At 51.0% G+C, this 26,727-nt stretch overlaps 1 protein-coding gene across 1 annotated transcript in view; it reads right to left on the reverse strand.

The window, feature by feature from the left end:
* The window catches only part of LOC134038600 (ceramide transfer protein-like), a 26,848-nt gene extending 9,578 nt beyond the window's left edge, over positions 1 to 17,270 (reverse strand). The window contains 3 exon segments of the mRNA XM_062484074.1: positions 3,562 to 3,678; positions 15,689 to 15,823; positions 16,726 to 17,270. Coding sequence (XP_062340058.1) covers positions 3,562 to 3,678; positions 15,689 to 15,823; positions 16,726 to 16,833 — 360 coding nt within the window. The 5' untranslated portion in view covers positions 16,834 to 17,270.
* Positions 17,271 to 26,727: the final 9,457 nt, after the last annotated feature.

Below are 26,727 nucleotides of genomic sequence, written 5' to 3' on the forward strand. Positions count from 1 at the left end.
ACACACACACTGAGCACTCTACACCACTACCTCACACACACTGACACACACACACACACACCACCAAGTACGGCAAGATAGAAATGTAATTGCCTCAATGTGAGTAAATGTGCTATTTCCAATGCTCTCATCCCCCTGGACTGCAGTTTGAGCAAAGGAAGGAGGTAAGACAGAGGAGGTGAATACTGGGCCGAGGGACTCTACAGGCCAGCGGAGCACGTCACGAGCCGCGGTGACAAGGCGCCAGGCCGGGCTTGCAGCGTGACACGGGGGACGGTCACCACTGAGGGACAGGATGCAGCATCTGGTGACTTCCTGTCCAGATAAAGGATACCCCCTTCCCGTGTGCTCTTATGTAACCCTTCCTGTCAGTTCAAATGACCCACAGAGAGAGAGAGAGATGAGAGGGGAAGAGAAAGATACAGAGAGAGGCAGAGAGACAAAGAGAGAGAGAGAAGAGTGAGAGAGATGAGAGGGGAAGATAAAGATACAGAGAGAGAGAGGCAGAGAGAGGGGAAGAGAAAGATACAGAGAGAGATGAGAGAGAGGGGAAGAGAAAGACACAGAGAGAGAGAGGCAGAGACAAAGAGAGAGAGAAGAGTGAGAGAGACAGAGATAGAGGCAGAGATGAAGAGAGAGAAGTGAGAGAGAGAGAGACAAAGAGAGGGACAGATGCAGACAGTGAGAGATAAGACAAAGAGAGAAGGTTCTAAGAGAGAGCTCAAAGACTAAGTTAATTAAAGATAGAATGGCTTCCACCAAGTGTGTTTCCAAACCCAGCCACAAGGGGGCACCCTCCATCAGCAGCAGCAGCATAGCCCACTACTAATGCAGGAGTCACTATCGGTCATCGGCCAATGGTAACCCTTTCCCTGCCGGGCAGCGCTCCGACCAATCCCCTCTGTCCACTTCCAGCCAATCAGCTGCAGCCAGAGGAGTACCCCAGCCTTCTCTCTGTATGAAACAGCTGCTGATTAAAAAAGACAACCTTCTTTTATCTGCTTGATTAAAGCCGACCCACATCATAGCAGGTCTATGTATGTCCCGGCAAATCAGAATAATAATATTAATAAAAAGATGTGCAGATAGGATCTCTCAATAATGGTTACCGTGTCAACCGGCTGAGGACCACACTAAAACAGACAAAACGCACACACACACACACGAACACACACTCTGCAGCAACAACCTGCAGAAAGGAACTGCATTCGTGATTCAGTTCATCTCCAGCGAGCACGCTGCTGATTCAGTCACATGACCAGGACAGACTGGAGAGATGCTGGTGTGTGTGTACGGGGTGTGTGTGTGGGTAAGGTGTGTGTGGAAGGTGTGTGTGTGGGTAAGGTGTATGGTAGGTATGTGCGTAAGGCGTGTGTGTGAGTTTGTAAGGTGTGTGTGTTGTGGACCAGGCCTATGAAACCAATAAATCGTAGCAGTTTTTGCATCTCCTGTTCCTCTTGTCCTCTGAGAAGGAGATCGCTATCAGAGCACCTGCAAGAGACCGTGTAACTCAACTCCAGGACAGGACGCCACGGTAACCAGTCTACGTGGGATAAGAGCTCGACAAGGGGAGTTTATCTGTGTGTATGTGAGAGGGAGTGTGTGTGTCTGCGTGCGTACTCTTTGTGTATTTGTGTGTGTGTGTGTGTGTGACAGAGACACTCAGCTACTTAAGAGCTTTGAGTCATGTGGAACAGGGAGAGGGGGCCCCCTGACATGAGCTTGAATGGTGACTCACCAGGAGTGTGTGTGTGTGTGTGCGTGTGACTCATTTCCCCGTGCTCCGGCTGAATCAGAGGGTCACCCTGGGAGGAAGGGAGGTGTGGAAGGGAGGGAGGGATCTCCCCACAAGTGACAGCACATGTCTAGAAAACTCTGGAAGGGTGTGGTGGCTCATTTCCCTTCCTCCAAACATCCAAAGCTCTCTCCCAGTTCTTATGATTTATAAACTACTGTCCATAGAATACATACTTTACAGTGAGGGTAAAGTGGGTGAAGTATTAATATGATACAGTTGCACACACACACTGTTCTTCTCTTCTTATTATTTCATGTTTATGTTCCACCCTCCCCTCTAATTCCCATTTCCAAATCTTTTTACCCAACCTGTTCTCCACCTATTTCTCCTGCCCCTCCCTGCCCCTCCCTGCCCCCTCCCTCTCTCTCTCTCCCTCTCTCTCCCTCTCTGTCTCTCTCCTCCCTCTGTGAGTAATAAGACCTCAATCCGTGAGGATCAGGCGTCTGTGGAAAACATTATAAGCTGGATCAGTGATGCACAGCCTCGTTCAACGCATGTATCCGTGTGTGCGTGTATCTGTGTGTGTGTATCTGTGTGTGTGTGTATCTGTGTGTGTATCTGTGTGTGTATCTGTGTGTGTGCGTGTATCTGTGTGTGTGCGTGTATCTGTGTGTGCGTGTATCTGTGTGTGCGTGTATCTGTGTGTGCGTGTATCTGTGTGTGTATCTGTGTGTGTGTGTGTATCTGTGTGTGTGTGTGTATCTGTGTGTGTGTATCTGTGTGTGTGCGTGTATCTGTGTGTGTGTATCTGTGTGTGTGTGTATCTGTGTGTGTGTGTATCTGTGTGTGTGCGTGTATCTGTGTGTGTGTGTATCTGTGTGTGTGTGTATCTGTGTGTGTGTGTGTATCTGTGTGTGTGTATCTGTGTGTGTGCGTGTATCTGTGTGTGTGTATCTGTGTGTGTGTGTATCTGTGTGTGTGTGTATCTGTGTGTGTGCGTGTATCTGTGTGTGTGTGTATCTGTGTGTGTGTGTATCTGTGTGTGTGTGTATCTGTGTGTGTGTGTGTATCTGTGTGTGTGTGTATCTGTGTGTGTGTGTGTGTGTGTGTGTGTGTGTGTGTGTGTGTGTGTGTGTGTGTGTGTGTGTGTGTGTGTGCGAGGTAGAGACAGATCAGTAGCTACGTGTGTTCAGAAGCCCTCCCTGCATCTGTTGTCCTTCATACAGACAGAAAACTATTCCCGCCCCTCCCTCCCCCTTATCTGCACAGACCTGCTTCCAATAGGGAAACGCACTATACACAAACACACCGCATACACACCGCATACACACCTCATACACACCTCATACACACCACATACACACCACATACACACCTCATCTTACAGAGTCTCACTAACATTGAAAAACGCACAGACACAGTACAGTTTAGGGGCTCTGGAGTAATCTAGGGGGTGAATGATTCAGGTGAATGAATCACGTGAAGGAATCACGTGAATGATTCAGGTGAACGATTCCGGACTGAGCGGAGGTCAACCAGACTTGCCAGCAGGCCGGCTGGCGCAGGAGGACCGAGGCATGTGGGCGGGAATCCTCCCTTGTCTCTTCTCCCCTCCCCGTTATTCTGATAGAAACACACACACACACACAGACACACACTAATGCAACACAATCCTGCCAAACACCACATTTCAAAACCTCGAGTGGATTTAGGTTTACGTTGATCAACGCAAGGCCCGTAATCCCGACCTGCCAGTGGCAGGGTGTGTGAGGGCTGGGCTGGGCCGGGCCGGGCCGAGCGGGCGGGGTCAGGGGGCCTCTTACCCTGTGCAGCTCGATGGAGTCGATCCACTGGTGCCTGTGCTGGGGGTCCCGGGCCCTCAGGTACCACACGCTGTCGTTCACACTGATGTCCAGACGACACTCATCAAACTCATGTGGCTGGGAGTGAGAGAGGGAGAGGGGGAGAGAGAGAGAGACGGGGGGGAGAGAAAGAGAGAGAGTAAGAGAGAGAGTAAGAGAGAGAGAATAAGAGAGAGAGAGTAAGAGAGAGAGAGTAAGAGAGAGAGGGATAGAAACAAAAAGAGAGTATATGATTATACATTTATGAAATATATGGAATATATTCATAACACCATCAAACTGACAAATGAACAACGAACAAAACTACAGCTGGAGAGCATTTCATTGCAGGCCACACTACTGGGTCAATGACTGTTTAAAGAACTGTAAATAAACAAGTAGAAAAATAAACATGTAGTTTAAACAGAGAGTAGAATAACGAAAGGGAGGAGGAGAGGAGGAGGAGAGGAGGAGAGGAGGAGGGGAGGAGGGGAGGAGGGGAGAGGAGGAGAAGAGGAGGAGAGGAGGAGGAGGAGGAGGGGAGGAGAGGAGGAGGAGAGGAGGAGAGGAGGAGAGGAGGAGGAGAGGAGGAGGGGAGGAGAGGAGGAGAGGAGGAGAGGAGGAGAGGAGGAGGATAGGAGGAGGAGAGGAGGAGGGGCAGAGCACCCTGACCCATAAAAACAGCTGGGACATGTGACCCTCCGACTGTAAACAGGCACATCCTCCAAGACAGTGTTTTAACGGTTTGTTTTCAATCTCTGCTTGGAGTGTCTGTGTGTGTGTGCGTGTATGTGTGTGTGTGTGACATAACCGAACGGGTTAGCAGGCAGACTCCTGGTCTGTCTCCCAGGGGGTTGCGTGGTCAGAGACAAACTGCAGCTTTGGCTCAGTCAGACAGGCAGACAGACAGACAGAACAAAGACAGAAAACCCTGGGACTGCGCAGGCTCCACTGACAGCCCACATACAACCCATCTGAAGCATGCCAGCCTACAGGCTCCCAGACTAGATATCTTCCAGTCTGTGGGTCTGTGCTCTGGGGGTGCAGCAGAGAGAGAGAGAGAGAGAGAGGCAGGCCTTTTAAGGAGACCAACAGCATCATTACAGATCTCTCTTCCCTCGCTGTCTCTGCTCAGGGAAAATGCTGCACTGGCACAAGTGCTACCTCTGGCTGTGTGTGTGTGTGTGTTTACGATACTCCGAAGGACGCCTCGGCAGTGAAAAGCTCAAGACCCCAGAGCTAAATCACCAGACAGAGCTAATCACAGCGCTTTAGGGTGGGCTGATGTGTGTGTGTGTGTGCCAGAGTGTGTGTGTGTGTGTGGTCAAGGGCATGCGAGGACTCAGCAGAGATGGGTACACAGGGAGCGCTAGAGAACAGACGAGCATGAAATACGAAATGAATGAGAGTCGGGTGTCAGACAGAACCGTAGCTAGCGGCGGCGGCGCTAAACTGCGGACGGCCACACCAGACGCTAGCAGAGAGCCCGCTACGACGACGCCCAACGCCAGCCTCGCCGCGCTTCTGGACCACGTGATCCCCTTCTACAGGGGTCGGGGTCTGGCTAATGTGTGGGGACGGGGGGGACGGGGGTTATAGCTTAGTGTTTAGAACATCGACTGCGGATCGAGGGGTGGTAGGTTGGAGGGGGGAGGGGCACATCAAATCCACATGCAGATGTCGGCGATATCCGATCCCCTCCGTTGGGTAGCTACATCCGTCACAGATGAAACAGTCGATGAGGAGGGAGAGGTAACGCATGAAGGTCGAGGGGAGAAAAAGCTCACAGCTTCCGTTTTCCTCGAGGCTAAGATTATCACGGAGTCAAAAGGAGCACTAGCTGGGAAGCTCTCCTCCAGGGAGAGAGTGCTCTCATATTAGCATCACAAACACGTGCTCCCTCTGGCCACATGAAACCAGGGAGCGCTCTCCAGGGCTGATGGATGGGGCTGGGTGTGTTTAGAGTAGCAGGTCTCTCAGATGTTAAAAGTGGAGCCTTCCTGCCCCCTGGGACCAGGCTGGGATTGGAGGGTACCAGGGGAGCCGCGCGGGGCAGGGATGGGAGCCGCGAGGCCTCTGGATGGGCTTCCAGGAACGTGGTCGAGGGGGGTCACGGGTGTTCTGGGAACCAGGGCTGGAGGGGGGGGGGGGGGTCAGAGACTTGGGGACAGAGCTAGTGGGACGAACCCAAGCTTATGTAAACAGATGAGAAGGTTCGAGACAGAGACAGATCTGTCTGGTCGCTGAGACAAGACGAGAAACAGAGACAAAAATAAAGTGTGTGTGTGTACTGTATGTGTGTGTGTAGTGTATGTGTGTGTTGCATGTGCGGTGTGTACTGTGTGTGTTCACAAACTCAGAGCAGGGAACAGGAGAGAGCTCTGAGAGAGCTAACCAACACAAAGTCTGCTTGAATAATGAAACCATTGGTGACAGGCCTCATTATTTGCATAACCAAACTTTGCCACCTCTCATCACTGGAGGTAAACACCAGGGCTGGGCGAAAACAACATTGTCAGCGGCAACAAGCCCAAATGCCGGGAAAATATGCCCTCACCAGCCTCACCACCCAAAAAAACTAACAATGGAAATCTATTGATGGCTATTGAATGTGAACATTCACTAGCCATTTGGACAGTGGCTGATTCACTTTATTTCCCCCCCTGTCTGTGAGGGGGGGAGGGGTAGAGCAGCATTGAGTGAGCAGGAAACGGCCCCTCCACATGGTTCACACCCTCAACGATCAACCGAAACCAAACATAACCACAACGTTCAGCTGGGGTTCAGAAACACTGAGAGCAGGCCTCCAGAAACTGGTGAGGAAGGAGAAAAAAGATTTGTTGGATCGGATGTTAGTTTATTTCCTCCAGGAACACAATGACACATATTGAGGGACTTGTTGAACTTGTTGGTTAGTTGTAACTGATTTGACTAATTGTACTCGCTATGAGTTATATAATTGTTGCTTGCTTTCCTCCAGGTACACTCTGGGCACTTTCGAGGATCATGTTGCCTAATTGTAATTTGTTTAACTACATGCTCTTCTGGTTCTGCCCATTGGCTCTTGTTTGCTTTTCACAATGTATGCTTCATGTTTTGGCTACCCACATTGTTTTGGGGGCTATCTCGTTGTTTATGATCATTGACCTAAGCACCTTTTGCTCTTTCTTGTAAGTCGCTCTGGATAAAAGTGTCTGCTAAATGACTGAATGTAAACGTGAGAGGAGGAGAGGAGAGGAGGAAGGAGAATGTGAGGGAGAGAAAGTTTATCTGTTTGAGAGAGAGAGAGGGGGGGGGGGGAAGCGGCCAGGTTGGGACAGGCATGTGGCCTGCGTCCCCTCTTAGCCGTGACCTTGTCCGGCTCCACGCACAGGAAATGTCAGAGGGTGAGGAGGAAAAGACCTAGCCTACTTCCTGTAAAGACCTCTTTTTCAAATGTCAACACTGAAAAAGAGGGATCACTACTCTCTCTCTCCCTTTCTCCCTCTCTCCCTCCCTCTCTCCCTCCCCCCCCGCCTTTTCTCTCCTTCTTCCCACACCTGGGAGTGTAACACACGGCTCCGTGAGCCGCTGGGGCAGGAACGGGAACACACCTGTTTAACTCGTTCTCGCAACCCTCAAACTGTTGCTTTAGATAAATCCGTAGCGTGGAAGCTCAAAGGAAACGCCTGACAGAGGCCTGGACGGTACTGACTCAGCCAGCATTACATCCTGACTCCTGCAAAGCAATCCACTAATGGATCAGAGCGCAGACAAGGCTGCTGAGCAGTCAGCTAGCCAGCTAGCCAGCTCCCAGGACCCAGCTAGCCAGCTCTCAGGACCCAGCTAGCCAGCTCACAGGACCCAGCTAGCCAGCTCTCAGGACCCAGCTAGCCAGCTCCCAGGACCAGGACCCAGCTAGCCAGCTCCCAGGACCCAGCTAGCCAGCTCCCAGGACCCAGCTAGCCAGCTCACAGGACCCAGCTAGCCAGCTCACAGGACCCAGCTAGCCAGCTCCCAGGACCAGGACCCAGCTAGCCAGCTCCCAGGACCAGGACCCAGCTAGCCAGCTCCCAGGACCAGGACCCAGCTAGCCAGCTCCCAGGACCCAGCTGGCCAGCTCCCAGCTAGCCAGCTCCCAGCTAGCCAGCTCCCAGGACCCAGCTAGCCAGCTCCCAGGACCCAGCTAGCCAGCTCACAGCTAGCCAGCTCCCAGGACCCAGCTAGCCAGCTCCCAGGACCCAGCTAGCCAGCTCACAGCTAGCCAGCTCACAGGACCCAGCTAGCCAGCTCCCAGGACCGAGCTAGCCAGCTCCCAGGACCCAGCTAGCCAGCTCACAGGACCCAGCTAGCCAGCTCCCAGGACCCAGCTAGCCAGCTCACAGGATCAGGACCCAGCTAGCCAGCTCCCAGGACCCAAGTAGCCAGCTCCCAGGACCCAGCTAGCCAGCTCTCAGGACCAGGACCCAGCTAGCCAGCTCCCAGGACCCAGCTAGCCAGCTCACAGGACCCAGCTAGCCAGCTCCCAGGACCAGGACCCAGCTAGCCAGCTCCCAGGACCAGGACCCAGCTGGCCAGCTCCCAGCTAGCCAGCTCACAGGACCCAGCTAGCCAGCTCACAGGATCAGGACCCAGCTAGCCAGCTCACAGGACCCAAGTAGCCAGCTCCCAGGACCCAGCTAGCCAGCTCTCAGGACCCAGCTAGCCAGCTCCCAGGACCAGGACCCAGCTAGCCAGCTCCCAGGACCCAGCTGGCCAGCTCCCAGCTAGCCAGCTCCCAGCTAGCCAGCTCCCAGGACCCAGCTAGCCAGCTCACAGGACCCAAGTAGCCAGCTCCCAGGACACAGCTAGCCAGCTCCCAGGACCCAGCTAGCCAGCTCCCAGGACACAGCTAGCCAGCTCCCAGGACCCAGCTAGCCAGCTCCCAGGACCCAGCTAGCCAGCTCACAGCTAGCCAGCTCCCAGGACCCAGCTAGCCAGCTCCCAGGACCCAGCTAGCCAGCTCACAGCTAGCCAGCTCACAGGACCCAGCTAGCCAGCTCCCAGGACCGAGCTAGCCAGCTCCCAGGACCCAGCTAGCCAGCTCACAGGACCCAGCTAGCCAGCTCCCAGGACCCAGCTAGCCAGCTCACAGGATCAGGACCCAGCTAGCCAGCTCCCAGGACCCAAGTAGCCAGCTCCCAGGACCCAGCTAGCCAGCTCTCAGGACCAGGACCCAGCTAGCCAGCTCCCAGGACCCAGCTAGCCAGCTCACAGGACCCAGCTAGCCAGCTCCCAGGACCAGGACCCAGCTAGCCAGCTCCCAGGACCAGGACCCAGCTAGCCAGCTCCCAGGACCAGGACCCAGCTGGCCAGCTCCCAGCTAGCCAGCTCACAGGACCCAGCTAGCCAGCTCACAGGATCAGGACCCAGCTAGCCAGCTCACAGGACCCAAGTAGCCAGCTCCCAGGACCCAGCTAGCCAGCTCTCAGGACCCAGCTAGCCAGCTCACAGGACCCAGCTGGCCAGCTCCCAGCTAGCCAGCTCCCAGGACCCAGCTAGCCAGCTCCCAGGACCAGGACCCAGCTAGCCAGCTCCCAGGACCAGGACCCAGCTAGCCAGCTCCCAGGACCAGGACCCAGCTGGCCAGCTCCCAGCTAGCCAGCTCACAGGACCCAGCTAGCCAGCTCACAGGATCAGGACCCAGCTAGCCAGCTCACAGGACCCAAGTAGCCAGCTCCCAGGACCCAGCTAGCCAGCTCCCAGGACCCAGCTAGCCAGCTCCCAGCTAGCCAGCTCCCAGGACCCAGCTAGCCAGCTCACAGGATCAGGACCCAGCTAGCCAGCTCCCAGGACCCAAGTAGCCAGCTCCCAGGACCCAGCTAGCCAGCTCTCAGGACCAGGACCCAGCTAGCCAGCTCCCAGGACCCAGCTAGCCAGCTCACAGGACCCAGCTAGCCAGCTCCCAGGACCAGGACCCAGCTAGCCAGCTCCCAGGACCAGGACCCAGCTGGCCAGCTCCCAGCTAGCCAGCTCACAGGACCCAGCTAGCCAGCTCACAGGATCAGGACCCAGCTAGCCAGCTCACAGGACCCAAGTAGCCAGCTCCCAGGACCCAGCTAGCCAGCTCTCAGGACCCAGCTAGCCAGCTCCCAGGACCAGGACCCAGCTAGCCAGCTCCCAGGACCCAGCTGGCCAGCTCCCAGCTAGCCAGCTCCCAGCTAGCCAGCTCCCAGGACCCAGCTAGCCAGCTCACAGGACCCAAGTAGCCAGCTCCCAGGACACAGCTAGCCAGCTCCCAGGACCCAGCTAGCCAGCTCCCAGGACACAGCTAGCCAGCTCCCAGGACCCAGCTAGCCAGCTCCCAGGACCCAGCTAGCCAGCTCACAGCTAGCCAGCTCCCAGGACCCAGCTAGCCAGCTCCCAGGACCCAGCTAGCCAGCTCACAGCTAGCCAGCTCACAGGACCCAGCTAGCCAGCTCCCAGGACCGAGCTAGCCAGCTCCCAGGACCCAGCTAGCCAGCTCACAGGACCCAGCTAGCCAGCTCCCAGGACCCAGCTAGCCAGCTCACAGGATCAGGACCCAGCTAGCCAGCTCCCAGGACCCAAGTAGCCAGCTCCCAGGACCCAGCTAGCCAGCTCTCAGGACCAGGACCCAGCTAGCCAGCTCCCAGGACCCAGCTAGCCAGCTCACAGGACCCAGCTAGCCAGCTCCCAGGACCAGGACCCAGCTAGCCAGCTCCCAGGACCAGGACCCAGCTAGCCAGCTCCCAGGACCAGGACCCAGCTGGCCAGCTCCCAGCTAGCCAGCTCACAGGACCCAGCTAGCCAGCTCACAGGATCAGGACCCAGCTAGCCAGCTCACAGGACCCAAGTAGCCAGCTCCCAGGACCCAGCTAGCCAGCTCTCAGGACCCAGCTAGCCAGCTCCCAGGACCCAGCTGGCCAGCTCCCAGCTAGCCAGCTCCCAGGACCCAGCTAGCCAGCTCCCAGGACCAGGACCCAGCTAGCCAGCTCCCAGGACCAGGACCCAGCTAGCCAGCTCCCAGGACCAGGACCCAGCTGGCCAGCTCCCAGCTAGCCAGCTCACAGGACCCAGCTAGCCAGCTCACAGGATCAGGACCCAGCTAGCCAGCTCACAGGACCCAAGTAGCCAGCTCCCAGGACCCAGCTAGCCAGCTCCCAGGACCCAGCTAGCCAGCTCCCAGCTAGCCAGCTCCCAGGACCCAGCTAGCCAGCTCCCAGGACCCAGCTAGCCAGCTCCCAGGACCAGGACCCAGCTAGCCAGCTCCCAGGACCAGGACCCAGCTAGCCAGCTCCCAGGACCAGGACCCAGCTAGCCAGCTCCCAGGACCAGGACCCAGCTAGCCAGCTCCCAGGACCAGGACCCAGCTGGCCAGCTCCCAGCTAGCCAGCTCACAGGACCCAGCTAGCCAGCTCACAGGATCAGGACCCAGCTAGCCAGCTCACAGGACCCAAGTAGCCAGCTCCCAGGACCCAGCTAGCCAGCTCTCAGGACCCAGCTAGCCAGCTCCCAGGACCCAGCTGGCCAGCTCCCAGCTAGCCAGCTCCCAGGACCCAGCTAGCCAGCTCACAGGACCCAGCTAGCCAGCTCACAGGACCCAGCTAGCCAGCTCACAGGACCCAGCTAGCCAGCTCCCAGGACCAGGACCCAGCTAGCCAGCTCACAGGACCCAGCTAGCCAGCTCACAGGACCCAGCTAGCCAGCTCACAGGACCCAGCTAGCCAGCTCACAGGACCCAGCTAGCCAGCTCCCAGGACCCAGCTAGCCAGCTCCCAGCTAGCCAGCTCACAGCTAGCCAGCTCCCAGGTTACTCCTGCAGAGGGCCACAGGAGGAAGATAGCTTCATGTATGAAGGATCCAAAACACAGTCTAGATCAGACTTGGTCCCAGGCATATGGTAGCCTACTGTGTGTGTGTACATGTGTCTCTGCGAGTGAGTGAGTGAGTGAGTGAGTGGGGTGCATTGACCATGGCAAGAGTAGAAGCTGAACCTGGAGTTAATGATGCATTATGGTGGCATTAGGCTAGAACAGCACTCTGCCGACTCAACTGTAGTACTCTGTTTACACAGACAGACACTTATATGGTGGTCGACTTCAGTGTTTCCCCTGACACTGAACTTGTATCTCATGCACATCAATACATCTATTTTTGACCTTTCCTGTGCTTAAAAGCAATTCCAAATTGGTTGCATTTCCCATCCGAGTCCCCCGAAACAGCAACAGACCTACTGTCGCACCAACAACAGTAACATCGAGTTCAGAGTGCTGCCAAAGCGCTCCATCAGATTAGCTGGATGGCTAGCTATTCTGGACCGCCGGTTTCAAACCTTCTCTCTCTCTCCCCCCCCCCCCCCCCCCCCCCGAGTGCTGTCTAAACCAGAGACAGCAGGACGCGTGCCCAATCCAAACGTCTCCATTGTGACTTCATGTCAACCACGGCCCCAGTGCCTCATAGGGAACCAGTCAGTGCCCTGTTAGGGTTAACCAAACACACTCTCGCTCTGAAGTACGCACACACACACACACACTCTCTCCATCTCCATCTCAGCCTGTGCCCAGTGGTGTGTGTGTGTGTGAGCCGTGCTGTAGAGGGCCTGCCAGGCACACTAGCTGTAATAGCATTCAGCTGACTGTCCAAATTGGACTGAATGAGAGAGGGAGGGGTGGGGGAGGGGAGGGGTGGGGGAGGAGTGCCCAGCCTGCAGAACCACAAGACTCTGAGCTGTGTGACCACTCAGCCGTTCTACAAGCACCATGGCAGATTTGCTGCAACACACACACACAGTAACATACACACACACAGACACACACACGTGTATCCACACACACAGAGAGAACAGCAGGCTCCGGAGTGTGTTAGTCTGGTGCAGAGAAGTCTTCCATAACATTCAGTAGTGTTGGAGCAGGTGTGGAGAGCCGTCGTCTTTCATCTCAGAGAGAAGAGACAGACTGTCCGAGAGCCGTCGTCTTTCATCTCAGAGAGAAGAGACAGACTGTCCTGGTCTGTTTTCCCCTAGCGCCTGGTTACCGCAGGTTATCCTGCTTCCCTCAGGGACGGGACATGCCTCAGGACGAGACACACACACACGCAGACACACACACACGCAGACACACACACACGCAGACACACACACACGCAGACACACACACACACCAAGGCAGCCCCTCCTAGGCCTGTTCTCCTGCTGGGACATGTTACCTGCCTGGGATCTTCGCTCTTGCCTGTCTGGACATGGTGGAGAGCTAATCCAAGCCCAAGAGAAACACACACACACACACAAACACACACACAGCCTTTGTCTCCTGCCAACAGTCACTCCTGTTCTAGCCGCCAGCGCTTCGTCGTGAAACACCCTTTAAACAAGCACACAAGGCTTCGATCGACAGGTGTGCGTTTTCTCTGCCCGGTTACCTGAGGCCTGTTTGCCGTCACAGCAGCATCAAGACGATGTTCGCCAGACTGACATGGTTGTTCTACTGCGAATGAAACGCTTCCAAAATGCAGGAACTCTCGGAGGATGTGAGCTGCACTCCCGCCGCTGTCCAGAGACGCTCTCTGTGCGCGCTTCTCCAAGCTTCCACCTTCTTCCGTGACCTTTGACCTCCTCTGTCTAAGCACCTGCCCTCCTCAGACACAGGTCTGGGACCAGTCTAGCCGCCCAAACTCGGACCTCACCCACAGAGGGAGAGACAGACCGGGCTGGTCCCAGATCAGGGTTTAGAGGAGGGGGGTGCTGTGCCTCCTGGTGGGGCTGTTTCTAAGAGGCAGGTGATTCTCCAGGCTGCAGTGTGCATCCCCGACTGCCTCTGAAACTCTACTGCCTTGCATCCCCGACTGCCTCTGAAACTCTACTGCCTTGCATCCCCGACTGCCTCTGAAACTCTACTGCCTTGCATCCCTGACTGCCTCTGAAGATCTACTGCCTTGCATCCCTGACTGCCTCTGAAACTCTACTGCCTTCAGGTTCACCCGGTAAGAGCATCTGCTACTCTACAAATGGGGGCAGTCGTGTGTGTGTGTGCGCGTGTTTGTCTTACGGTGCCTTTTGGCCTTGTTTGAGATGTGGTGACAAGGTTGACTGACTAACAGAGACGTCATCCGAGGCCAAAATAAGCATCCCTCAGGCCACCTGCCCCTGACACAGGCCCAGAACACATGGCGGCGGAAAATGGAACACGCCGGAAAATGGAACATTCCAGACCCAAATGCAATCGCAACCATTTGGGAACTCGATTGTCTGTTATCGAAAATGCCAGGCTGGCTATTCTTCGCCATGTTCTCTTGGATTTGTGTTAGTGTGTCCCGATAACACAATGAGACATTGTAGATTCTAATCTGATTACCAGATCGTCTAATCCTGTTGCTTCTGAGCGCATTCAATCACCCCCCCCCCCCCCCGGCTCATGCTCTGTGTATGTGTCGGCTGAATGATTCACAAATGTTAAATCATTATGGCTTTAACTGACCCTACATAAAAGGGAGTTGTTTTTGGAAACACTGGAACAAATGTCTATAGGCGCAGAGTTTCTGGTATATGCAGACCCCCCCCCCCCCCCCATCCTCAGAGGGAAGACTGCCAGGCGTTTAAACCACAGCAGACTTGTGAAATGCCAAGATCATGCGCGTATTGCTGGTTCTGCACTGCGTTGCATTTGGTTCCACGCGGACCACCGTGTCGGAAAATAAAGTGACGTTGAGTTTCGTGAATTCTAAGAATCTTATTCATTTAGTCATTTAGCAGACGCTCTCATCCAGCGTATTCGGCAAACACGTCCACGCTAACACTGGACGCTAAGCTAGGCCGTTTGCATACTGTAGGTAGGTTACCAGAAAGGCACACACACACACAGTGACACACACACAGTGACACACACACAGTGACACACACACAGTGACACACACACAGTGACACACACACAGTTGGTATTGACAATAGCACGGGTGACGGGCAAAGCTGAATAAACACAGTGTGAATGGGGGCAGATTAGAGGCCTCAGACCCAGGGCCCAGACACTGAAACAGTAAGTCACTGATGCTCACGGTCACACAGAGTCAACAGAGCCTTCTGGGACAGGCTTCCGTCAATCAGTCACCCGGCCTCCACCGAGAGGTGACGGAGAGAGTGTGAAACGTGCGATAAGCAGGCCACCAGGGGCCACCGGGGGCCACCAGGGGCCACCAGGGGCCACCAGGGCTGGATGCAGATGGGAGTCAGCTGTGTGCGCATCACAGAGTGACGAAGGCCAGGGGACCAGACTAGCCGCAGCTTAATGATTAAGGGACTCGGTTCAACAGGTTTAACAGCCTGACGGAGGACAGCGCTCACTTTGTTAGTTGACACAACAATTCCAACTCCGTTGGAGGGAGAGAAAAAATATATATACATCTTCCATATAGATGTGTGTTTCATACATTTTAGGAAGTTAGTTAGCAGCGATATTGTGCGTAGTGTTGCTCAAGCGTTCAGTCGTCGTTTGTAATCTGTCAACACTCGAATTACATCGTCGAAGTCTGGAGATTTCCAGGAAAGAGTGTCAGACAATGGTCCAGCCCTCTCACGGTGAACTCTGTCACCTGACAAGCTGTTAAACCTCGTGCTAGCCCGGACTGCAGTGTTCTACAGACCACGCTGGGGGTTCAGTACAGCCATGGTGACAGGAAACCCAGCCAACTTTGTGAGGCCACATTTTGTTTGTTTGTGTGTGTGTGTGTGTGTGCACGCCTGTCTTTACTTGGCACAGCCTGAATCAGGAGACACCACAATGGCCCTAATCTCCACTCTAGGTAGTTCCATATCCCCAAAACCTCCCCTGATTACCACACATCTCTGTTGCACAACACACAAACACTCCAGCCTTTCATTACCACGACAAGGCCAACGGATCCAAATGCGTCTCGTCACAGTAACGCAGACATTTCCTTGGCATTAACCACTGTATTGGCTGTTACTGTTAGAATTGCGCATTTCCAGTTCCTGATGGTCTGCCACGCTTCCTACATGCGCATTGGACATACATGTATGGCCACGATTCGATCTTTTCCATGTCTTCCTGTGTCATAGCGCGGGGAGGATGTGTGCTCTGAAAGTTAAGCTGAAGCAGGTAGCAAGTCTGTCTGAACTCACAGTGATGACAGCTTTACTGAGGCAGAGGGACCCTCTGCAGCCAAACTCCCTCTCGTCCTGGGACTTGTAGTAGCTCAGCGTGTTGTTCTTTAACATCACCCAACGGTCCTGCCAGCCATGAATGTAGTTCGTCCACTAGAGGAAAGAAGGGAAATTGGCACGTTTATGTGGGGAATAACGTTAGGGAAGGAAACTTGGGAGGAAAGCCTGATAGTATCTGACAGACGGGCCAAATCTTTGGTTTTCGTTATCACAGCATGACCCGCTGCAAACACAGTATTGCAAGGCAAGCAAACATTATCTAGCTTTTGCTCCAAAACGTGGATTGGCAAGTTGACAACAGGGCACCTGATTGAAGCATGACACGTTTTTTCTTACACCAGCCAAGCAAATACAAGACTGGAAAATACAATACTGTTCTTTGAACTCCCAGTCCCTCTTAAAACATCTTTGCTAACCATTTGCCAATCATCACAGTCACTCCATGTACTGCCATACCCATAATGTCAAGTATACACCCTCAGAGGCACGCACACACTTCTTTAAACAAACCCAAACAGCTAGTCCACATGAAACAATAGTTATGTAACGTTCATTTCCAAATTCATCCAGGCATCCAATGCAACCACTTCACGTGTACTTGACTAGCTTTAAGCTTTAAGTTGAGTTTAACAGCAAGACGTGAAAGACCCCCAAAAAAGTCGAGGTTGGTCAACCAGCTGTCAATCTCAATTTAAAAAGTGGCTAACGTTACAGTATCCTTTCTTGTTATTGTATTTAAACTCTATAATTGTACATTTCAAAAACACTCTCAGACAAACAAACGTGTAATACATAACAAACAAAACATTAGCCTATCAGTAACGTTTTCTAGTCATATATTGTTATTTGACCAACCCATGAAGGTTAGCTACCTACGTTTGCCAAAACGGGGGTGATCACTTCGCAGTAAATAGGTAAAGAGCTAACTTACATTATACGCAGTGGTAACCAGTTATCTCCAAACTGTTCTCAGATATAAACCGTTTTATTCTTACCTTGCTGAGGATTCCCCCGGACTCTGCTGACCCAACAACAGGCTGTCCTGACTCTGTTTCTAAATCTTCCTCTGAACCCGAAGAGTTCCAGCTCTGATTATCAGACATTGTGACTGTTGTCAGTTAGCTAGCTTGTTGGGTATTAATTTCAGAATAAAAATTGAACAGTTAATCAAAGGGGAAAAGCAAATAAAAGGAAAAAATGTAAAATCTGTTTGGCTGCTGATGTCATCTAGCAAGCTTCTCCCGTGGTCGGTGTGTGGTACTGTGTTGCTAACGCCAACTAGCTTAGCTGCTAGCACCCGCCCCTTCCAGCTTTAGCAAGTGCTCTCCCGCCAGCTCAGAAAAAAAGGTAAAATAAAAAAAGGAACAAGATTAAATCAGATTCACCACTCAGCGGACATATGTCGTACTACACGAGAACTGTATGATCCAGCTGTCTTCTACAAAAACGGATAGGAAATATAAATTCTAGTTTGTTTTTGGGGCAGCTCTATGTCTATAGCCACACGCCATATTCACTGTACAGTCTGATTTAGAAAGTGGAGCGCGTATACTGCTTGTGTAAAGGGGCGCTGGCTGTGGACATTACGTCATTAAACCCTTACCAAAAATGGTAGTAAATCCCTCCTACTATGTATACTACATGAAGTTGCCGGAACAAAATTATAAAATAAACACTTTCAATCGCCAGGCATTATAAAAGCCAGCAAATCTCGATGGGGCACATGGGATGGGACTCATTTTCTCAATTTGTAATATCAAAAGCAATTATCTCTTTTTTCTATCTGTGTGGACACAGCAAGTCAAAAGAAAAAACATTGCCACAGAAACGTAGCCTAATTGAATTAGGTGAGTCATGTCTGTAGCACGTGCTGAAGCAAGTAGCCAAACATCTGAAATTAGTGTAACATTTCCCCTAAAAAAGGTTCCAGAGACGTTCCTCAGCCAGATCATTCTTGAAAGACATAAAGGGCCTCTCTCTAATCCTATGACATAACCTAAGCTTACAGTTCTACATCCATTCATCCTCTCAGTACCTCCCCCTCTCTCTCTCCCTTCCCTCTACACCTTCTTCTGACTCCCAGAACACAAGCTACTAATCAGAGAAAAACCTATAAGCATTGTAGGCCTACAGTAGCTCACGCACACACACACACACACACTCAACTAATAATTGCATCCCTTTCTTTTTTTCTTTCTTTCTTTCTTTCTTTCTTTCTTTCTTTCTTTCTTGTACTTACAATCTACAACTGGGATGTTCACACAGAAAAAACGTCACCTAATAATGTTTATTAAACAAAGTATTTTTTCCAGTGCAGTAATTTCTGGACTGAAAAATAAATTATAAAAACATAATTGTTTAGCTAAGAACAGCCGTTGTGATTGTCCCTACTTATAGGCCTATCTATAGATTAAGAGGTTGAAAGTGTTTCGCCAGACCACATCATGTCTCAATGGGGGAAAGGTGAAAGGGTTAAATGGTGAAACAGTGAACTGGTGAGTGGGTGAGAGCTCACTTGCGGCCATGTCATGGGTCTTATGGCTTCCACCGTGAACTGCTTACGATCATGAGACCTGAGAAGAAACCACAAGACCTCCATTAGCCAAAGAATACAACCACTCTTCCCTGAAACACACTTGATTATCTTCAGTCTAGGGATTCCAGGCATAGAGAGAGAGAGAGAGAGAGAGAGAGAGAGAGAGAGAGAGAGAGAGAGAGAGAGAGAGAGAGAGAGAGAGAGGGAGCAAGATTGAATAAAATGAAACGTTAATGGAACTGTTTATCTCCATAAGGTACACAAGTATGTTGTTTGGTGTTAAATTGTATGGCTCCTTAGTTTCTTTTTGGTTGACGTTGACTTTCACTCAAAATGTTAAGATTGAAGTAGAAAGACACATTTCAAATCCACATATGTTGGTCACAAAGTGCGCTTGATATAGTTGCATGTTCTGCAGGGGGGGAGGAAAGTGGATGCTTCTGGCACTGAACTTTGTGCTGTGTCACTCTCGTATCAGCTTCCTCACTAGATTACAGTCAGTCTGTCAGGGAAGTGCGGAGGGTATTCTGGTTCCTTCTGAACCGTTTAAATCTACCTACCAAGCATATGTTTTTCTGGTGAAGCTCCAGGGCAGGTGTGCTGGATTAGCTATAATCCCTCAACTGGCTATAAGAGAGAGAGAAAGTATAAATATATATATATAATCTATATATATAAATATATAGGCTAGAGAGAGACTGTAGAAAGAGAGAGAGAGAAATGAGAATCAGAGAAGAGCAGAGTGGCAAATGTTTTTGTAATTCAGCAGGCCAAATAGAAAACAGGCCATGCATCAGATACTTTACAGAGATCTCATTTATATCCGCATCTCACCCTGTACTCTTATTTCACACCAGAGCCCAGGAATCGCTTTCCTTATCCGTGAGGGATGCTAGAGATGTCAGGGCAACCGCTTGTAAATGACCTGTTGTTCAGCATGACAGGATAGAATTAAGGGGGTGATTCAATCACCATTGTGATCCAAATTGTCTTGGATATTCTGGTTTTGTGATTTACTTAAGGGCTTCGAGTCAAAGGACCAGGAGTCAAACTGGGTTGATCAAGCAGAGGATTGATTGCAACACGTTTCTTTTCGAATAGCATATTTTCTCGTCTGTTGGGCTCATCCCTGACCCTGAGTGGGTCCAAGATGAAGAGATAGTTGGATGACAAACAGTCTGGATGAGCGATCTGTCATTTCTTCGCCTCTGTGTTGAATCGAGATATCCCCTTCATACATTCAGGGACATTAGCTGTGGTGGGGTGCTGGAGGTAGTCTGCCATGTTGAATGATGGCCCATCACTCTGATACGGTTAACCACCAGATCCTGCTCGCCAGACTTTCTGAGATGGGCATCACTGGCACTGCACTCCAGTGGATCTCATCCTACCTGTCGGGAAGATCCTACCAGGTTTCCTGGGAAGGCAAACTGTCAGGCCCTCGCCAGCTCTCCACTGATGTCCCACAGGGCTCCGTCCTTGGACCCCTCCTCTTCTCTCTGTACACCACCTCACTTGGACCAATCATCACCTCCCATGGCTTCTCCTACCACTGCTACGCTGACGACACGCAGCTGTACCTGTCGTTCCCCCCGACCGATCCGGGGATCTCAGCTAGGATTGAGGCCTGCCTCACAGACATCTCCGCCTGGATGACCGAGCACCACCTCTAGCTGAACCTCGCCAAAACAGAACTTCTCATCATCCCGGCTAAACCCTCCATCTCCCACGATCTCTCAATCACCCTGGGATCTGCAACGGTGACCCCTTCATCCTCTGCCAGGAACCTTGGGGTTACCATGGACGACGAGCTCTCCCTCACGGCCCACATTGCTGCGGTCTCCCGGTCGTGTAGATTCACCCTCTACAACATCCGGAAGATCAGGAGATACCTGTCTGAGCACTCCACCCAGCTGCTAGTCCAAGCACTTGTCCTCTCCAAGTTGGACTATTGCAACTCGCTGCTCGCTGGTCTCCCAGCATGTGCAACCCGCCCTCTTCAGAGGATTCAGAACGCAGCGGCCCGCCTGGTCTACAATCTACCCAGACGCTCTCATGTTACCCCGCTCCTCATCTCTCTCCACTGGCTACCTATCATGGCCCGTATCAGATTCAAGACCCTGGTATTGACCTTCCGAGCAGTGAACGGGATTGCACCCGTCTACATCAAGTCTCTCCTGCAGCCTTACACCCCCACCCGTCACCTACGGTCTTCTTCAGACAACCGCCTGGTGGTCCCACCGCTCAAGACCGCCCGGTCCCAACACAAGCTCTTCTCCTGTCTGGCCCCCCAGTGGTGGAATCAACTCCCCACCTCCATCAGAGACACTGACTGTCTCTCCACCTTCAAGAAAAGGCTCAAGACGCACTTGTTCCAGGAGTACAACGATACTTAGGAATGGTTCGCTTGACCCGATGTTAGTTTCCTCAAGGATCACAATGACTCTTGCTCAGAGACTTGTTCTTGTGGTTAGTGGTAACTGTTTTAAATTTTTTGTACTCGCTGTGATATATTGTTTTTATTATTGTTACTTGTTTTTTCCACAGGTACACTTGCACGTATAGCGGTTCATGTTGTTTAATTGTAACTTGTTTAACTACATGCTCTTATGGTTCTTCCCTTTGGCACTTACTTTGGTTGTTCACAATGTGTGCTTCATGTTTTGGCTACTCGCAATGTTTTGTGGCTATATTGTTGTTATGATCAGTGACCTATGCACTTTGTAAAGCTCTCTCTTGGAAGTCGCTTTGGATAAAAGCGTCTGCTAAATGAATAAATGTAAATGTAACACTGGTCAAACTGTCTGACACAACCGCCCCCTTCTGTCAATGAAAATCACATCGACACGGGTGTGTGTCAGCCTCAAGTGTGGGTGTGTGTGTGTACAGTGTGTTCACATTCCTGTTCAGTGACTCACGCTTATTTTATAAATGGTTTTATTTCTCACCCTAAGTGAATACCTGAGTGATGGATCATCACAAACCGTCGTCAAAATACTGTTTGTATTTTCGGAGCTCTTCAAGGTGCGACAGCTGTGGCTCTAATCCTGGACAGGCTGACTGACATCATGACATCACTGAGCTGATGAATTGGCAAGATCGGAGGTGCGATAAAATCAACTGTGTGTTTGTGTGGGTGGCCTAGTAACCCATTTCGAAAGCACCAAATGCTTCCCAGCGTAACTGCCATGAAATTGAAACACAGAACACAATGAGCAGTCTGCGATTAGATTTAGATTACTTCATGTTTCTTGTGTGTAAACAGGGGTCGTTTTCAACATGACCCTAATCCTTGCTTTCATTTGGGTCATATTCAAATATGTTCAAACAATGATTGTGTTGTCGGAGCTATGATTTCAGTGTGATAAAGAGCATGACGGAACCAAGCGCCCTTCTAATCCTACTCGTGCTGTCAAGCACATTCTTGTGGAATTTTACGACTCCTCCATTATTTCCCTCTCCGTGTTCTATTTGCTGACAATTCCAAGGCTCTATCTGTACAGTAGGCCTTATTCATCCCCATCCCTCCCTCTCTCTCCCTCTATCTCTCTCTCTCTAACACACACACACACACACTATTCCTCCTGTCCATCTGTTGGCACAGACCTAAGGTTGCTAAGGAAACTAGACAAACAGTGTCCGGCTGGTCGGGGAGGCAGAATTTGTGAGGTGAATGGAAGGTAAGGTGAGCCCGGTGAGGTCATTGGAGAGAAATTGAGTAGGACATCCAACATATCACACACTGACCCGCAGAGGAATGAGACGTGTCCTCTCAGACACAAAAGAAAATCCATTTCTGGTGATTGACTCGTTAATTATGGATGCTTGTGGATGATCTTTTACTTCTGGCTAAGACTGCCGTCTACTAAGAAGGAAGATATTTGACCTCTACAACCCTAATTGGCCTCTGAGTCAAGTCAGGGATGGGACATGCACAAGGGCTGTAGGGTTGGCATGGTGACAGTACTGTTCCTGGGTCACAGAAACACAGGATTGGCTCAGTCCTCAACACACAGCTCTGCGATGATCACTTATTTACCCATTATGATGGTCTGAGGCATGGTTGCTAATAGTATACAAATGATTATATTGATAATAGTATCTTTTACTAAACAGTTCTGAGGCTTTTTAGATAAGTGTTTTAGGCATGTTAGCAGTCCATCATTAGGATGCATTATAAGGCGGTATGCTTGACGATGCACACCATCGATAATGGTTAAACCCACTAAAAGGGTTATTGGATTCTCTGTAGATGCAGAAACCAAAAGGGACGGTAAGCAGGAAAGCGGTCACACATGCTATCTCCATATCTAAATGGTTTCACTCGTCAATGTCATTGTTCAGGACAGACACAAGTCGATGAGGGGTCTGACACCTATTGTGCTGGGACCTTGTTTAGATCCCTTTCCATCAGACTCCTCAGTGTGGTCTGAAGATGTCTTCAGATTGCTACTTCACGGAGGAGAGAGTAGGAGAGAAATGGTTTGTTTTTTTCGAAGGCGAGAAGGTTCTCTGAAAGCCTGCCAACTCGAAGGATCAATCTCCTTTTGTTCTTCGTTCTGCGAGACTATTACAAGACAAAGCAACACTAGATTGATTTCCAATAGCCTCCTTAAAAAAACTGCTGCTCTTTGCTAGTGATGCAGCTTTGCTGGTACTCACAGTTCTGTTATAGCATCGTACAAGTGGACACACTATCATACATTTACACTGTTCCCAAAGAGACAATCACTGTTGAACTTGAAGAGATGCTTCACTTGTTCCTGGAACATCGACCTAATCAGACAAGGGCTGTACAAATATGTTTTGATTTCTCGCAGACTCTTAGCGTCCCTCGCTCATCCCTCCAATCATCCATCCAATCATCCATCCATCCTGGAACTAGTGATTCTGCTCAGGGTCTACATGCTCACGGCATCTCTCTTTCTCTCACTCCATCCTTCTCTCTCTCTCTCTCTCTCTCTCTCTCTCTCTCTCTCTCTCTCTCTCTCTCTCTCTCTCTCTCTCTCTCTCTCTCTCTCTCTCTCTCTCTCTCTCTCTCTCTCTCTTGTCTTTCACGGTTTCTTTCACCGCTCCTCTCCTCAGCGCTCCGCTGTTCCACCATCTCTCTTCCTCCTGTCCTGAGAATGATGACAGTGGGGTTGCCGTGGCGAGCTCTCCTAGAGACGGATGATGTGGGTTTAGCCATGTCCCCAGGGTCAGGTCCATGACTGAGTCGCTGCCCTGCCTTCAACTTCCTTGGCAGCTTTCTCTGTGTCAACTGTCACACTGCCCATGTGGCCATGACAACACACTGGTACCTTGTCACAACATTCGGCAACAGCCTGAGGGTTCTGGAAAAATCCACAGCTCTCAAGGCCTCACAACAAGGGTGGTTTACCACCCTTTGACCGTGTATGCTTCAGGGGGAATGTGATTAAGCCTTGCTGTGTGATCTGAGATCACATCATTAGAGGAATAGAACTCTTTTGTCTTGGCCCCTAAAAAAGAATCAATGGTTAGCCCTTTCAGGATATTATGTAACTGGTCAGTTAAGAACTGAATTTACTGCCAAATCTCTTCACCTCCCACACCCCCACCCCCATTAGACCGTGTTCATTAGCATTTAGAAGCTATTCAGAGGGTAGAGTCGCATTGGAAAGCACTGTGTGTCAGCACTGTAAGGGACCACTGTGTGTTAGAACACTCAGGCTCACTACAAATCACTCAACGTGACTGCAAACAACACCGAGCATTCCTAGCAAACAGTTCCAGCTCATTACACATCATTACATGTCAGTAATCGCCAAACAGTTCGATGACAAGCTCAAATGGGATGTTTGTGTACGGCACATGTATGTATCAGGGGCCGTTTAGGAAATAATTCAGACTGTTCTTACACAAACACATATGAAACATACACATTCACATGTGAAATTTTCACACGCATCCGTAGTACTGAAAACTCACATCCGCATATCTGAAATGCTCGCATCGACACATATGAAACGCCTAAAAAAGTATTGAAACATTTTTTTTTTACATTTTTGAAAAAAAACGTTTTGAAAGGTTGAAAAAACATTTTCGAAAAAAGGTTTTGAAAAAAAGTTTTCATCATTGATATGTACTTGATGAGGACTCTACTATATTATATTATAGGGTTTACTCTGCTGTGGGTATGAAGACGTCATTCTACTGTACTGACCTTCTGGTCACACCACTGGTGCGAGCCAGCAGCCCGGTGAGGCTATAGGCTCTCTGAGGTCCGATGCATCAACACCAAGCGCCGTTGATTTACCTCTACGCTGCTGACGGCATTTGTTTATGAACGAGCCGTTTGAATGGAAACAGATGGCAGGCTGTTTAGGAAAGCGTGAGCTTGGAAATGCTGATGGTGTGTGTGGATGCGGTACCTGGCAAGGATTTATAACCACTATTGTGTTTCTACACTGCGTGATGTAAAGATGAGGAAACAGGGACAAACAGTGGCACGATCAGCAGGCCATTCTGACCTGAATGAGCGCGTGCGTGTTTGTAGGTGGGGGTGTGACAGTTCCTAGAACTGTTCCTCGAGCAAATTTTTAGTAAACACATCCAAATGTGTCGCTGAGGACGCCAGCTCCTGTACCATTCATAGAAAACGCACCAAAACAACAATCGTGTTAAAGGAATGACCACCATTGCAGTGTGGAAAAAGTTCTGGTACTTTATCAAATGCTTCAAGTAAAAAAAAAAAAAATCCCTCAGAGCTACAAAACACAGGAAATCAGTACGACTATGTTATTCCAGGGTTTTAACGGTGTGTATTTGTGGGGTGGAGGCATATGTCCTGCTCTGACTCGCCTGTGGTGACTGACCAGCTGTTTGACTGACCATTGATCCACCGAGACAGAGAAAAACAAAGGGTTGATAAACAGCACCAGGGAACAAGCCTAGCCAGTGAGGCCTGTGCTACATCACAACCGATGGTGAATGATTGCGGTTGTCAGATTGTACTGTCCCTGGAAGATCATTGGGAGACGCACGCTCCACCAGTTTGGCACTGCAGGGCAGTCAACCCCATTACCTGGAGGTTGCCATGGACACCGCTGGTTTCGAGGTCTGGGTGACCTGGCGAGCGAGCAGAGGTTGGCCGCTGAGCTCGCCTCTATCCAGGGAGACCAGAGTGAGATCGTAGATACAGACAAGTAGAACGTAATTAATATGGACTTGTTATTCTATGAACTTAATGTTTGATATGAATTACTTGAGCTCCTACACATTGCCTGTCTGTATGCACCATCATACATAAAAGCCTTAGCTAACCAGTAAAACACCAATTCTCACTGTGTATAGTGTTCCTTCTTAACAGTCTGAGAGACTGTGGTGAAAGAGAGCCCCTTTTCCTTAATCAAACTGACCTCAGGCCTGTGGGAACATTTACATTGAACATTTAGTCATTTAGCAGACGCTCTTATCCAGAGCGACTTACAGTAAGTACAGGGACATTCCCCCCGAGGCAAGTAGGGTGAAGTGCCTTGCCCAAGGACACAACGTCATTTGGCACGGCCGGGAATCGAACTGGCAACCTTCAGATTAGTAGCCCGATTCCCTAACCGCTCAGCCACCTGACTCCTTACATAGTGTTCCTTCTTAACAGTCTGAGAGACTGTGGTGCCCCCCAGTGGATGGCAGGCTACGCAGAAAAGTAGAAAAAGAGCCCCTTTTCCTTAATCAAACTGACCTCAGGCCTCTGGGAAACATGGGAAAACACGTGCCTTGCCATCGGAAAGTGTTTCCATGATTAAGAAATAACTGTCAACAACAGAGCTGGAATGTGTGTGCTTTTGCGTGCGTGACGTTTAAGCGTGCATATGGTCGGTGTGTGTGTCTTTGTCCACGCGTTTATGCGTCTGTGCCCTCGGCTCCTCTCAGTCCCCTCCCAAACACAGCAGACCGTGACGTGAGCGATCGGCAGTCAAGATCGCGGCTCGTTCGTCAGGGACTCGGGAACGGCCTGACCTTCCCAAGGCGGGCGGGCGGCCTGCGCCAACTCAGCGCTTTTCCTCCGGAACAGAATTGTGATCGTCATCCGCATGATTGATAAAGCCCCCACCCCCTATCCAAACCCTCTCCATATTGAGGGAATACACACTCCACTTGTGACGGTCTTCCTCCCAGCCTCCTGGGGCTCCTCATCCAGAACCAGAGCATGCTGCAGGGCCTTTACTACCCAGGGGGAGGGGGCCGGGATGGGGGAACGAGATGACGAGGCGAGGGAAAAGGGATGGAGAGAGAAACCGTCTTTTTCTTAATGGTGTTCTCCCCTCCGTAACCCTGGTGAACATGATCATCATTGGACACAGAGGGGAACACAGTTAACGTGGGTGTTTGGAGCCAGTCTTTTCTCTCATGCTGTGCCCACGATTAACTTTTTCATCACCCCTTTTGACAAGCCAATTCTCTGCTTCGACGAGGGAAAATAAAACCACTTGGACGTCGT

The sequence above is a fragment of the Osmerus eperlanus genome, chromosome 18, assembly GCF_963692335.1.
Source record: "Osmerus eperlanus chromosome 18, fOsmEpe2.1, whole genome shotgun sequence".
Classification (NCBI taxonomy): domain Eukaryota; kingdom Metazoa; phylum Chordata; class Actinopteri; order Osmeriformes; family Osmeridae; genus Osmerus; species Osmerus eperlanus.